The sequence below is a fragment of the Coccinella septempunctata genome, chromosome 2, assembly GCF_907165205.1.
Source record: "Coccinella septempunctata chromosome 2, icCocSept1.1, whole genome shotgun sequence".
NCBI classification, from domain to species: Eukaryota; Metazoa; Arthropoda; class Insecta; order Coleoptera; family Coccinellidae; genus Coccinella; species Coccinella septempunctata.
In genome coordinates, this window is record NC_058190.1 from 36,472,382 (window position 1) to 36,488,302 (window position 15,921).

Genomic DNA, 15,921 nt, shown 5'->3' on the forward strand with positions numbered 1-15,921 from the left:
TAGCCCGGGTTCCAAAATCGCCAAAGACAAAAAGCGGATGAACCCGATCGGACCGATATAAACCAATCAATGCCCCCGAGAGGGAGTCATACATAATTCGGAAATACGTCCGCTGTCCAATGTAAAAAAGACGAAATTCGAACATCCAGATCGAATTAAACGGACTAGACCGAATCAGTCGCACACAAAAACCGAGCCGAAAGAATGACACTGGAAGTTTTACATATCAAAAAACCGGCCAAACAATCATTAAAGCTCATGTTTAAACAAAAAGGGCCCATTAGCCCGAACGTTTATCTAATATTTGTCCACGGTCGTGTCTAAGATACCGGACAGCGAGCGCGACAGAGACGGACGACTGGTCGCTGTCGCGGAGTAGACAGAGACAGTGGCGGCCACACAGCTCGAGAGGCCGACCACCAATTAAGGATGTAAAGCACATTAATTTGCCGGGGGACCTCCTGTATGTGTAAACTGACCTGACGTTCTAGCACACGTCCGATCTCTCCGTCCTCGTCGTGGTCGCTAACTTCATGACTCGCGACAGAGATGAAGTCAGCCGGCACGTCCCTGCAGATACGGAAACGTTCGGTTCGTCTTTTTTCCGTTTCTTTTTATATTTTTCTAATTAGAAATGTTGGGTCCGTTTAATTTGGCAAATTTAAATATGGGGAGACCTTGGAGACAGATTAGGTGGAAACGTTAATTAAACAGCTGGGAATCTTCTTCGTTTAGACCACATCAACAGACGGCAATGCGCTTCGTTATTTCTAGATTCATTGTAGATCATCGGAGGTTATTCAGAGTTGTTCCGGATCTTGAAAAAATTATCTCAGGCTAGATGATTGTCGGAGTTACCTCAGGCCATAATTGGTGAGTACACTCTCTGGCAAAAAATTCGGCCACTTAAAATTTAGCTGAAGTTCGTTAACCAAGAACTTTCGCAATTTTTCATCGACTCTTAGATGAAGTCCTTGATATTGAAACAAACCCTAGAAAATTTGCCAAAAATGTTGATAGCTTATGTAGGTATACAGGGTGAAAAAACCCTATGAAACATTTCAAGACATTTGTTTTCAGTTAATTACAGAGACCGTCCTTCTAGCCATCTTTCAGTTTTTATTTTACCTTGATATCTTGATTTTAACTGACGCTGAAGTTTTTCCAAGCATCAAATATACTATTTTAACCGTAGAAATAAACTACCGTATCATAAAAACCAGAATAATTTTTTTCTCATTTTATCTGGTGGTCGATGTAGTATTTATAATACAATAAGTTACCGCAATTTCGTAGGCGAGAGAATATGCTTTTATTGATTTATACTTTATTTTCCATAATAAAGACCAGTTCAGCTTGCAACCATCCACATTAGCACTAATATGAATCTCCAATATGTAACCTTTATTATCGTTGCTCATTTCCTTTCGTACAAAAATAAGATTCAAACATAACCCATTTAACCTTTCATTTTCATATAAATAGATGATATTTTCTCTGAATGTTCTAACCATAGGGTAACTTTTCGGTTCAAACGTGTCCAAGTTGACAAACACAGAATACTATAATTACAACAAATATCTCCGGAAAAACAGGCTAAACCTAGACACTACGCATATCTGTTATGTGCTATGTTTTGATTGTACCAATCTGTTAAACAGAGTTGTCTCCATCCAAAATACCCAAATACAATATTTCACAGATATTTTGTATTTTTGAATATCAAATTATTGGAGAACTGGGAAGAATCTTTCATTTTTCACTATTTCATTAGTGAGTTTTCAACTTTCAACAGTTGGGTTCTTTGAATTTTTTGTATTTTATGGAATGTAATGATTGTAATGTGGAAACTGGAAGATGTGGGTGGAATTTTATGTCCCGAGAAGACCTTTTTTTGTGGATTTTCAACACCCTGTATTGCTTCATTTGACTTCTGAATCTTCTGTTAAAATATATGTATAACTCAAAGATTGACCCTGATATAAGTTCGCAATTCTCAACATTACCTCTCAAATTCGATATAGCTCAATTAGGTTGTTAATTTGCTACATGGTTGTTTGAAGCCCAACCGAAACTTAAAATAACCCTTTTTCCAAATTAGTTTTTTCAGTTCTTACGAACCACAAACCGCTTCCAGTCCGTTTGGTATCAATTATAATTGCACTGGTTTGGAATCAGTTCGATCCTTGATAGTTTGATTGATATACAGGGTGTATTTGAAGGTAAGGCTTTTTTTCCAATAGAAGGTAGAACTGGTCAAAATGAAGCGTTTCACCAAAAATCACCTATACAAAACTATCAAAATAACAAAGTTGAAAAAAAAAAATTGAAAGTGACTACTGAAATAGATCCTAATACGACCCTAGACCGTTTGTTAGCTGAATTATCGTAAAGCAGTGGGAAAAAACTTATCTCCTGATTCGACCTTGTGGTTTCATTTAGTATATTGGCTCGTTCGATATTTACGTGATAGTGAAAATGGAAACTTAGGATTGCCGAATTGTTGTCAATATTTTTCAGTAACTTACACGATTTCATGAAATGGCTCATTTCGATACCAACCGACAGAAGTTACCTAAGACACAAGTGTAAAAAACAGAATAATAATTCTAAATCTCACCAATAAAATTCGTCTAAATTATTCACGAATTTTTATACAATGGGCATCACAATCTTCTTGTTCAAACGTTCCAACAATCGTCGTAAAAATGGGATGAAATGGGGAAACACTTTTTCAACATAACTAACATAAGCACTTTCAAGAAACTGCCTCGATTTTCAAAATTTTTTTCACCCTAAATTGCATGATACAACAATTATGATTCTCTCAAAAGTCACCTGATGCATCTAACCCGATGAACTTGGTACTGAACCATTAATTGTCCAGCCATATGTTTATGCTTTATTTCGTTTTTGCGATGCCGGAGTCACCTTACACAGTCCAGTACTTGAAATTCAATGAAATTTTGTCGAACTTCTAGGGGTTGTATCTCAGCAATCTTGGATATTTTATATAGACAATTTTTGATTAAACGACTTATTTTGATGAGTTCTACCCTCTGTCAAGTCAAGCCTCATCTTTGCGCATACTCCGTTCAGTTCTGAACTGATTCTCGTCTCTGGAAGGAACCAACCTTTTATTAACCCCTTATATCACCAGCGATTGTTTCGCTAGGTCCACAATCAACACGAATCAATAACGTACCACAATAAAAACTTATTGCCCTCTATTCCAGCCATTAAAACCACCCAAGACCCACAGTCTACCGTGGTCGGCCGCATAATTCTATCAGTATAAAACAGACGTTTATGGATCGGAATGAATTACAACCGGGCAACGTGAAAGCCGTTCCACAAACTTGATTATCTAACGCTAATTAAGGCCGATATAAATTAAGATGTAGACCCTCCAAATGATAATGATATCTGTCGTTTATGCGGCTTTTTCGATTCGGCTCGGCATTTCCTGTCTTTTGCCGAACGCGAAGGATCGATCTAAGAACTTTTTACATTCACCGTTCGGCCAATTTGTGTGATTGAGAAGTGTGAAATGGATTTTATGCGTACGATGTCAGCCTGTATGTTTTGAATGGATCAGATCGGCTGATTGGGGGCATTGTCGCGACCGTATTGAGGTGTTGAAGCTGTTGTAGTTTTACCTGAAGGTGTGGTCTTGGCCGAACGAGTTATTACAACTTGTTAGAATCAAGTACACTCAACCGAACTGATTTGGAATCACTACCTACTTGTTTTATGGAAACGTCTATTCGATAGAAACACCTGCAGTTGATAGGAAATCGTTTTGACTGACATAAACTGCTTGGATCGTGAACAATAACGTCATTATTATTTGTTAATTATTTGCTAACTATAAAAATATTATTATCACAGGGATAAGTTTTGTGTTTCACTAACACAAAAGCTTCTTCACATCACATGAAAGAAAATAATAAGTTATACTTGGTTATACGACGCAAAGATCTATGAACATCGAATTGTACTTATCTAGAGAGTGTAATAATATGTGTAATATAATGTTGAACAATTACAATTTCACAGGTCCGCAGTAGCAGGAGTGCAATTAAAAACAGAGTAAAATCACAGTCATTGATAAAAGAGGTTGAAAAACTCACATTACTGGTTGGTTCTATTGGTCATACAATTTCTGTTAAGGAAACAGTGAAAAAAATTTTCAGGAAGATGAACATTTTCTTCCAAACGCAATCGTATTAAGAGCAAGAAAAAAGCTGAAAAAGACTTGACACAAAATTCAACTGTTTCCTGCTATCTGTCATTTATTAGGCATATTCTGGAATGGAAAAGACAAAGACAACCAAAAAAAAACCGGAGAGAAAGATTCACTTCTCATTTATTTTTGAGATTAAAAAAATATGATGTATTTAGATTCGCAAAGTCCCTTATTTACTGAATTTCTATTTCTTTTTATAGATATCTTTTGATGTAAAAGTCTTAGATATCGTTGCATTCCTAAAATTTTAACATCGTCGAACTTGAATGAATAAAGTTGTTCACTTGCATGATCTACTATAGGGATGTTATAATTTCTTCTTTACGTGTTGGATTATGTGCATTCATCATAATGATTTGACCTGAAATCTATCAACCTTTTTTTTTGGAATATTGTTTACAAGCAATTATGCAGTAGACAAAAATCAAGGTACAGGCTATCCCAAATTGCTTGATTTTGGCTGTTTCTAGTAGGTACTTCTAGACAGGATAAATAAAAACGTTGAGAGGCGTCTTATGTCTTGTACTAAAGAAAAAAAAACTTCTTTGAAATACGGATGGTATATTGACTCGTACAGATATTTCAACAGTATATTCATTTTTTTTACCATTCTTACGAATCGGCTTAGTTTGAAAATTTTGAACAACCAAAAAAAAATGATATTTTTTATCGAATAAAATGGATTTTGGAGTATAGTTTCCCATTCATTGATGGATCTTTTTCGACCACAAAATATCTACGTCTTCCAGTTTTCTCATTATGACCATTACAAACCATACAAATACCAAAAAATCAAAGAACCTAACTCTTGAAACAAAGTTCGACGCTATCTAGTAAATATTTAAACGTTTTGTAAAATAAAAGTATTCTTCATATTTTCTCGTATTTTTCTAGTAACTTGATATTCCGAAATTAAAAAGTTTCTGTGAAATTTAACAAATTGGGTACTTTGTCTTAATACGACTCTGTTTAAAAGATCCACAGATGTGTAGTGTCACAGATCTAGCTAGTTATTCTGAAGGTAATTTTGTTTTTCCAGGAGTGGTATGGCTAATTAAAATGGCTATTCTTATAAGGGCCGAATTGGAAAAATGGTGTTAGAAAAAAGTGTTTCCTTTGAACTCAAGAATCTACTAGTAAAATTTTGTACGAATTAAAGACTTAACTTGTATATGTCGATATACAGGATGTTTTGAAAGGTGAGGCTTTATTTTGACAGAAGGTAGAACTCATCAAATAAGTCGTTTAACCAAAAATTGCTTAAATAAAATATCCAAGATGGCTGAGATATAACCCCTAGAAGTTCGACAAAATTTCATTGAATTTCACGTACGGGACTGTGGAAGGTGACTCCGGCATCGCAAGAACGAAACAAAACATAAACACATGGCTGGACAATGAATGGTTCAGTACCAAGTTCCTCGGATTAGATGCAACAGGTCACTTTTGAGAGAATCATAATTGTTGTATCGTGCAATTTAGGTTGAAAAGAATGTAGAAAATCGAGACAGTTTCTTGAAAGTGCTTATGTTAGTTATGTTGAAAAACTGCCATGATGTTTCCCCACATCATCCCATTTTTACGGCGATTGTTGGAAGGTAAGAACAAGAAGATTGTGATGCCCATTGTGAAAAAATTCGTGAATAATTTAAACGAATTTTATTGGTGAGATTTTGAAGTATTATTCTATTTTTTACACTTGTATCCTAAGTCTCTTCTATCAGCTGGAATCGAAATGATCCATTTCATATAATCGTGTAAGTTACTTGAAAATAATGAGAAAAATTCGGCAATCCTAAGTTTCCATTTCGCTTCATTTCGACCAGTTCTACCTTCTGTTGAAAAGAAAGCCTCACCTTCAAATACACCCTGTATTACTTCCATACTCAAGGCAAAATCACCCTGTTAGTGAAATTTCAATATTCGATAGAATTCTATGAAACCATTTACTGTCAATGAAATTAAAGAATTCACGTTACAACAAATTCGACATCTTGTTCTGGAAGAATTCCTGTATTCAACAGCATAACGCGGGAAATGTATCTGATGGCGTTCCTGAATATCTGCTCTAAATCAGTCTTATTTATGACTGGAGTCTTTAGCATTTAATTTTCAACATATCCCCATACGAAAAATCCAAGGGATTGAGGTCTGGCGATCTTGCTGACCATGCGTTTTCGTACACTGATTCTCGAATAAACTATCCAATTGGAAAGTGATGTATTTTTGTGATTCCATATCGTTCTGATATGAAAGTTGTCTATATCTAAGTAATTCTAAGTAGCCACCTTTACAATAATTCGTATTCTGTCTCAAATTTGGGCTTAAGCTTAAGCAATTTTCGATATTTCTCCGTAGTCTTTATGACTTCTCCTCAGTACCTCAGTGAAAATAGCCCCTGCCTATGTGTGGCCAATCTGCTTCATAATTCCATCTTTCAATCGAGAGATGTTCGCTGAAAACAGATCGCCTACTCTCAAAGGAACCCCACCTCATCTCTGCGTCCGTTAATTATTCAAATTGTCACATCAAAACGCAGTCGGATAGAGCCCCAGACATACTCCGGATATTTCCATGCCACCCAAACAGACTGCGAAACAATTTAACCAAGATCATAGGGATATTATGGGCAAGCTACAATTTATACGTCGTTTGCGTTCGGCCGGATAATTAAAAGTCATATTAAATAAGAATTATCGCACTTGTTAATGTTCTTGCAAATCCTTTGATTGTCGTCGTGGGGATATTCAACAGATTCGCGAGATTTGCTTGGGAGCGATATGTGGACCGGCCGGTGCGGACCATAATAGCGTCTTAAATTGGCTTTAATAACATATTTGGAAGGAGCGCTGACAGTGGCGTGGATGTGACGAAGGAGTGATAGATTGACCGATCCTCGCCGGTCTCTATGTCTCTGTTGGTCTGCATTCTGACGCTGATAGCTTTTTGAGCTTAGCTCCTCATTTTTGATCAAATGGATTTGTACCTATTCATAGGGATATTTTCAAAATTACAACATGAAAGATTTGAGATTTTGGAACTATATAGTTTTTGTTTTGTTTGTATATTGTAACCTAGACTTTTATGGTATTATGTCGTATTCATTTTATACAAGTCTTTGACTCGTACAAATATTTCAACAGTGGATTCTTAAGGTCGAAAGAAACACTTTTTTCCCCTACCATTTCTTCCGATTTGGTCCTGATAAACAGATATATTCATTTTAAGTTTTCATAATGACCTGGAAAAACAAAATTACTTTCAGAATAACTGAATCTGCGGCACTACCCATCTGTGCATCTTTTAAACAGAGTTGTATTTAGCCAAAGTATATACCCCATTTTTCAAATTTCACAGATACTTTTTAATTTTTGAACATCAAATTACTTGGAAAGGACGCATTGTACGAGAAAATATGAAAAATACTTTCATTTTACAAAACGTTCAAATATATACCTATCTATATTCTTTTGAATGAAAGTAATACATTCAATACAATATAGCATATGCATGAGTTTTAGCAAAGGTTAGTGTAATGGGGTACCATACAATTTGGAGTATGCTCTTGTGCTTAGGGAAAAACCTCAGTAAAAAAACCCTGTCTCCCCTTGAGTAGTGTAGTGATGACAAATTTGCATACAGAATAAGCTTTTAACACTGGGCTTCTTTTCCTTTGATATAAAAATTTCTTCATCCTCTTTCCATTTCGAAAATATCTGAAACAATGAATCAGATCAGAAAACGAGAAAAAAAGTGAGTAATAAATCTTTTATCAAAACTGATTCAAAGACTTGATGATGAATGAAAATAAAATAAATAATCTTAGATACATAACTTGTCCTTCAATTGCACTGGGAGGAATATCATCTCTGCGTCAAAAATATTCTGCTGATCTTGGTGAAGGATCCTTTGATCCTTATGTTGGGGAATCATCTCCAACTTAGTTACGACAGTTGAATTCTTTGAATTTTTGGTATTTTTAGGGTAGGTACGTAATGGTTATAATGAAAAACTGGAAGACGTAGGTGATCTTGTGTTCGAAAAAGTTTCATCAAATAAATGAAAAACTATATTCGGAAATTCATTTCATTTGATGAAACCGTTTGTGAGATGGAACTAAAAATAGCATTTTTTATGGTTTTTCCATAGCCTGTCTTTTGAACCGAGCCGATTCGACAAGAACGGTAAAGGAAAAAAGTGTTTTTTTCACCTCAAGAATCTACTGTCAAAATATTCGTACAAGTCAAGATTCACTCTGTAGAGATGATTGAAAGTTGGGTTTGAATCAATGTAGAAAAATATCAGAGATTTAACATTCTGACAGTCAAACTGTTATCAGAACATTGAGCTCTGAGCTGTCAAAGATAATATGGGAGTACCGGGAAATCCTAAATGAAATAGGAAATAGACAGGTCTTTTTAATCTGTGTATACTGGGTGATTCTTGGACTTGTACAAATATTTTATAACAGAAGAACTGAGGCGAAAAGAAAATAAATTTTCACACAAACGATTTCATCCAAGGGAATGCTTTTAGAAATATAGTTTTCAGCTGATACGATGAATATTCTCCGACAAAAATTCCACCCACATCTCACAGTTTCCATTATGACATACCATAAAAATAACCAACTCTTAAAAGTTAGTCAAACGTTCACTGTTGAATATTTGAGCACTCTGGAAAATGAAAATATTCTTTATATTTTCTCGGTAAATGGACCGTTTTTGAGTAATTTGGTATTCGAAACTAAAAAATGTCTGTGAAATTCGAAAAATTAGCTTCTGAATGTTACTCCGTTTGAGATCCACATAATATGTGTTTTTTCATAGATTCACCTTGTGGGTTGGTATAGCTCATCATAAATACTTAAAACGATTATATCTTTTTATCTACTGTTGAAATATATGTGTGTCGAAGTCAAATAATTCTGTTTTATTCATCAAGTATCGACCACATCAATTTAAGAGATAACTCTTGTTATTTGTCGTATACACTTGAATATCATATCGGTCGATTCGTGCTTGAATGGGATTTAAATTTCCTTTTAGTGTTGTCCAGTAGATAAAGCGCAAAAGAAAGATCTGCTGGGAAAAATTTCAAACTCAACAGGTTGTTTAGGGATGAGTTTACAACTTAAGGACGCTGTGCTAACTTGAAAGAGCCATAAAAACTTCTTAACTAAGCTGTTTTTAACCAAAACGTTCATTCTTAGAGTTGTAGAGAATTTGGTACAATTTTGTTCGCATAAAATCTTTCCTTAACCTAATATCAACCGAGATACAGCCTATCGAAATCAGAGTAATTTTCTAATTTCCTGTTTTCTGTTCTCATGGACAAACATCTCACAGTAGACGAGTAAGGGTCACAAAACAATCCGAGACTGACCTGAGAAACTTGTACAAGTATGAGCTTGCCCCATTTCTAATGTCTCCCTGTTTCCTGACGTACATACGCCCGCCACTGGATCTATTCCAATCAAACGCAATCCTCGTCTCTCCACAATCGAAATTTCCATAAATATCAGAATTAATTCCGTTTAAGGCCGCAGTATCTGTAGTTATGAAAAAAGTGAGGCCGTTTATTCGATTTATCGGCCGTTAAGGTGCAGTAGAGGCATAAAAATTAATTGTTATTGTTCACAAAAGTCGCAGCGGCTCAACAAAAGTCGAGGACATACGGAGATTATTTTCTAGTGAAATACGGGAAGACCAATAAAGGAGATTTGATGCAAATTGGGTAATATTTTGACTTGAGACCAGGCCCGTCCCAGACTAAGACATTGCTTTGAGATATGGGTACGTTGCTCCTGATGATGGGAATGGCAAGGATGGGTATGGCGTCATCGTTGGATTCATTCAAAGAATTCGGCGTTGGTATAAATGCCACAATATGACATTCCGTGCATAAATGGACGGATTTTGGACAGATTCTAACTACATCTAACTCTAACTCGACTGTATCGTTGTAAAAGTTTCAAGAAAACATCTGTACATGGTGGTCCAAGTTTCCCGTACTGCGCTTAGATAATAGTTTGCTTCAAAAAAAGAAAATTGAATAATAGAAATAAATAGATATAAAAAATATACAAAGGTTGAAAAAAGTAAAAAACATCTCGGAAATAAGTGAGAGTGACTCTGAAATACAAAATATGTATTTCATACATCTGATGATGAAAACCTTGACATAGACAATCGTAGGTCATTGGAAATTGTTTTCTTTCAATGTTTTCCTGATAAACAAACTTATGGTCAAGTCTCTCTCGCCCCCTGTTCAACTCTCCCATGAGTTAGGGAGACATGAGCCAATTTTCGGTTCCTAAAAAAAGAATTGCTATACTCGAAATGTTCATCTCACCATCACTCTACTATTATCTATCGTTACCTATTTGGGCATGATAACTTCAAGCAAAAAAAGGAGTTGCTACCATTTACAGATATAAGTTGAGTGGCTGCAGAGTGAAAAGGGGTTCACCTCTCCCGGACTCTTCATACTTTCGAAAATGCCACCAAGCTTCACCTAATGAGAATAGGTTTGGCAGAAACTGACTAGCGCATATTATGTGGAGAAAAATCTTGATTGCTTGCTAACGTAATGCCTTACCATTACAAGCTGACAGAAAAAATTCTTTGGGCGAGAAAGGAAGTGACCCTTTTGAAACCATACCACGTGTAGGAGTTTATTAGAAGTCTGGAACTGGGAGTAAATGTGAACAACGTAGTGGCGAGAACATATACTCGTATATGATTAATCATGAATTAGAAAATGCAGTTTTTGAATGGAGATTCATGAAAGACCTACCCTTGTAATTGGAAGATACCTAGACATAAACCTGGATAGAAACGATCAAGGAAGTGACATAGTGATCCAGTCTCATAGTTCAGAGCACTGAACTCCTATGTGATCGACTCAAAGCTGATATAGAAGGAAATCTTAATGAAATAGGCAAGAACAATAAGGTCTTTTCAGTTAAACAAGGAAGCCAACACACTCGCCAGAAGAGAAGCACAAACGCCACTTACTGGCCCAGAGCGTTTCTGTTGTATAGCATGCACCTATAGAAATGAGTTTCTGGAGAAAGAAGAAACCAAAGAAGGAACACTCTGGAGAAATCTTCTAAGAATAGATCATACCAAAAAATTCCTCAGGAATTGTGAAACTACAAGATCCAAGAAGTATTTGAATCTGAGGAAGAATCCTCACAGGACATTGGGATGGGCTTATCAGAAATTAACTAGTTAGTGTAGATTCAGTGAATGGGATGACTGTGGTATTGGTTGGGTTAATGTTATACCCCTTCTGACCAACACCATTGCTGGATCATTCTGAGGTGCCCTCGAATTTTGGTCTATCTATTAGGACTATGACGTCATCAGCATAGCTTATACATTCGAAACCAAGCTTCGAAAGCTTCGAAACTTGGGATTACAGAATTGACACAAAAATAATTCGGACTAAGTGTAGGAAAATGGAATATTAGTTCAAAATCTCACCAATAAAATTCGTCTTAAATATTCACGAATACAACAATCGTTGTAAAAATAGAATGAAATAGGGTAACGATAATAGCACTTTGTAAACATAAACACTTTCAAAGAACCGTCTCAGTTTTCTACACTTCTTTCAAGTAACCTGATGAACTAATTTCATCAACTCGCAAGTACTGAAGTACTGAACTATTCAGTGTCCAGCCATATGTTTATGTCTTGTTTCATTTTTCCGTTGTTGGAGTCACCTTCCCCAGTCCCGTACTTGAAATTCAATAAAATTTTGTCAAACTTCTAGGGGTTGTAGCTCAGCCATCGTGAATCTCTTATATAGACAATTTTTGGTGAAATGACTTATACCTTTGGTAAAAAAGCCTCACTCTTGAAAACACTGTTCATATATTTGTAGCCTTGATAAAGGAGAGAGTATTCTCAGAAACGTCGGCAAAGTTGTTGATAAAAATTTACACATTCCCGAAATAAATCTTGATTTATCAAAAGTTGATGTAACAAACCAACATACATAAATGATAATGTAACATTGCACTATCATAAAATTTGGAAATTGCAACACAGTCATTTATAAAAACCCTGTCTAAAGAGCGCATTGGTCTTTTCTTAGGACAGACAATCCACCTTTTCAAGTTTTATATTCTTCTATCCGCCAACGAAAGGGTCCATTCCCTCTGTACGAAAAACAAATGAAGTATCCGATACACATCGCCCTGCAACACAGATCATGAAATTTTAATTAAACAGCTCCGTATATCTCAACCCCTTTCTTTCAACAAACAAATTAACGACGCGCTTAGTCTAATACTCTAATTCGCCGTGTCATGCTCAACAGGGACCACTCGCCTGATAAAGGGTGGACCGTTTTTCTTAATATAAATTCAGAGAGCGTTTCGCCGCGTTATCGGACAAAAACAGCTCGCAAAAAGCCCAATCCCTTAATTGAATACATCCTGGAATCACCGAAGTAACCCCAGATCCCCGTTTTATCGACTCTCTCCCCGTGCGGCAATATTGAAAGTGTCACCCTTACACGCTCAGTACATTAATTTCGGGGAACCGGGAGGGGTTCATCTCGCGACAAAACGATTGAGTGTTTTCTTACTCCCCCGGGGGATGCTGTATTTTCGCTGGAATTTGATTTTTGAATTTTTTAGTTGGAGGGATTTTGTTTCGGCTGATAGGAGAGAATATGAAATGTATGTCCATTGGATATCCTCTATGAATACATATGTCGCAGTCTTATTGTAAAATCAGTCATTATTATTATACGCCTAGGCTTTTTCAATACGACTAGGCACATTGCAATATCACCGAAATAATCCAGGATCTGACAATTTGACGCGTAGGTATTATAATACGCCTATTGTACATTAGTCTTATTATTGACAAAATGCAAAAGCGCGCGAATATTCTGGATGCTGATTGGTGTGGTAATAGGACTGACGTCTTGTCAGGCTAATTGTGCAATCTATTCAAAAATGAAGAAATAGTCATGAACCAAAGAAAAGATCTTCAGAAAAAATGCTGAACGTGAGTAATAAGAAATTGAAACCTCTTGAGATAGGTCAATCTTTAGCAAGTTCCTATTAAGTAGATGGAGGACCTTTGGGTTCCAAAAATATCTTAGAAACCGTAGTAAAAATCTTCAATGATGTTTACCAAATTGGTACCATAGATGAAGTGTTAAACCGATGGTTTTCGAGTAATGAAATTACTAATTTCCACAGTAATGAAGTGAGTGCCTATGTCCTATGTTTCAAATCCCATATGAAATGTAGAAGCAAATGTCATAAGAGTGGACCATGTTGTAATAAATAATCCAAATCTATAAAAATTTATTTTTGTATCCTATAAGCGATTTCTATGATTTGCCTGGTACACTGCCAGTCATATTATAATATACGACGTATTTTATACAGTCAAATTCCAAAAACATCGGTTACAGATTCTCTCTCGGATTCTCTTGAACAATAAGACTAAGAAGCGTCAGGCGTATTATAATACGTCTTAAATAATCAGTCATATTGTCCGATTTTCATTTACTTTGGTAGTTTTACAATACGCCTAGTTATATTGAAAAAGCCTAGGCTTATTATTTATAATAAGACTGATATTATGATAAGCCTGCGACATATATCTACATACCTTCAAGGATATCCAGGATACTTATATCCCCGGAACCTGAATATCTTTTATGTGTTGTCAAAATACTTTTTCGTCTTACTTTAAGATACTGAACTTATTTCTTTCTATTTTCGCTTTTATTGTTTGTAATTATTCTTATCCTCAAAAGGTCCCTGAGGAGCTTGATCTGGTGAGGCTTTTTTTGACAGAAAGTGGAACTAATCAAAATAAGTCGTTTAACCAAAAATTGTCCTTATAAAATATCCCAGATGTCTGAGATACAACCCCTGGAAGACAAAATTTCATTGAAATTCAAGTAGGGGACTGTGGAAAGTGTCTCAGGCATCACAAAAACGTAACAAAACATAAACATATGGCTAGACAATGAATGGTTCAGTACCAAGTTCATCGGCTTAGATGCATCAGGTCATTTTCGAGAGAATCAAAATTGTTGTATCGTGCAATTTAGGGTGAAAAAAAATGTAGAAAATCGAGGCAGTTTCTTGAAAATGCCTATGTTTGTTATGTTGAAAATGTGCTACGATGTTTCCCCATTTCATCCCATTTTTACGACGATTGTTGGAATGTTCGAACAAGAAGATTGTTATGACCATTGTGAAAAATTCGTGAATAATTTAGACGAATTTTATTGGTGAGATTTTGAAGTATCATTCTATTTTTTACACTTGTGTCCTAAGTCTCTTCTGTCAGTTGGTATCGAAATGAGCCATTTCATAAAATCGTGTAAGTTACTAGAAAATATTGGGAACAATTCGGCAATCCTAAATTTCCATTTTCATAACCACGTAAATATCGAACAAGCCGATATCCGTCTGTTGAAAAAAAAAGCTTTACCTTCAAATACACCCTGTATATAGAGAAAGGCAGCACATAGTTTAGTCTAAAATATTTCTTCTTTAGCCCCAAGATCCAACTCCAGATTTTACGATCTTAAAACCAACACTCTCAACAACTTAGCTATGAGAGCTCAGGCAACATATGGATAATATTCATATATTTGCTATTCCCATATATATTATCCTCGATGGCCGTGCTGCAATTCAACAAAATAATTGGTCAGAGTTTTCTTCAGCTATCGCAATTCTAGATATAGAGTTCGAGCGCTGGCAATGACTCACGAAATCAATCATAAAGCATCTCGATGTCGACTGAATCGAGAACCAACGCGAAAAATTCCTATCACGTCTCTACAAAATTCAATAAGAGTCCATTTCCTCCCGCTACATTGAACGGGAAATGGTCCGAGAGGCATTCTAACTCGATTTTCCGCCGAACAAGTCGCGATTGGTCCTTATCTGAATTTCACAGGAAATAAAACATCGCCTTCAGTCCCACCCCCCCTCTCGCCGTACGATTTGAAATTTACTTTTATTTGCTTTTTGTGTGCTCTCATTGTACCTCCACTAATTTCATGTTTTTCTTTTGTTTTAGGAAGAAGTAAGTACTAGAATTTCTACAAGAACTACAAAACCAAACGTGAGTTATTTGACTATACGAAAGATGTATGAATGATGAGATGAAGTTGAAATAATTTTTTTTTGATAACAATAAGGATATGAGCATTCTAGTAGTTACTTTTCGAGGTTATCCTAGTTGTGTCAAACAAATATTATTTTTTATTCTACAGAATGATTTATTTTGATGATAAGTGGTCCATTAGTGTTCCATCTTGTTGCAAAACTTGAGCTGTGTAAAAAATAAACTTTTAGTGTTTCGGGAATTCCTGCATATTGAAACGTTTTCGTTTATTTGTATATATCGAATTATTTGGATATCTACATTCACTTTTTTTCAACTGGCAACACTTCTTTCAGTTTATGTTTTCCGATATTTGATATCTGTTTATTTGTTCTTATGCTCGGAAATCTGCTTTTGTCTATTGGCCGTCGGTTATGGTCTTACCAATTCCTATGTCTAACAAGAAACATGACAACTCATGCCTAGTGAGTCGACGTTTATTTACTGTTGAGTCTAAATATCGTTTGGTGGAAAAGAGGTCGAAGATTTTCAGAACTGTTTATGATTGCC

At 35.7% G+C, this 15,921-nt stretch overlaps 1 protein-coding gene across 1 annotated transcript in view; it reads left to right on the top strand.

Moving 5' to 3' along the window:
- Positions 1-15,921, top strand: part of LOC123308264 (homeobox protein invected-like) — a 123,135-nt gene that overhangs the window by 92,240 nt on the left and 14,974 nt on the right. Inside the window, exon 2 of the mRNA XM_044890852.1 lies at positions 15,325-15,330. Coding sequence (XP_044746787.1) covers positions 15,325-15,330 — 6 coding nt within the window. The remainder of the gene's footprint in view (positions 1-15,324; positions 15,331-15,921) is intronic.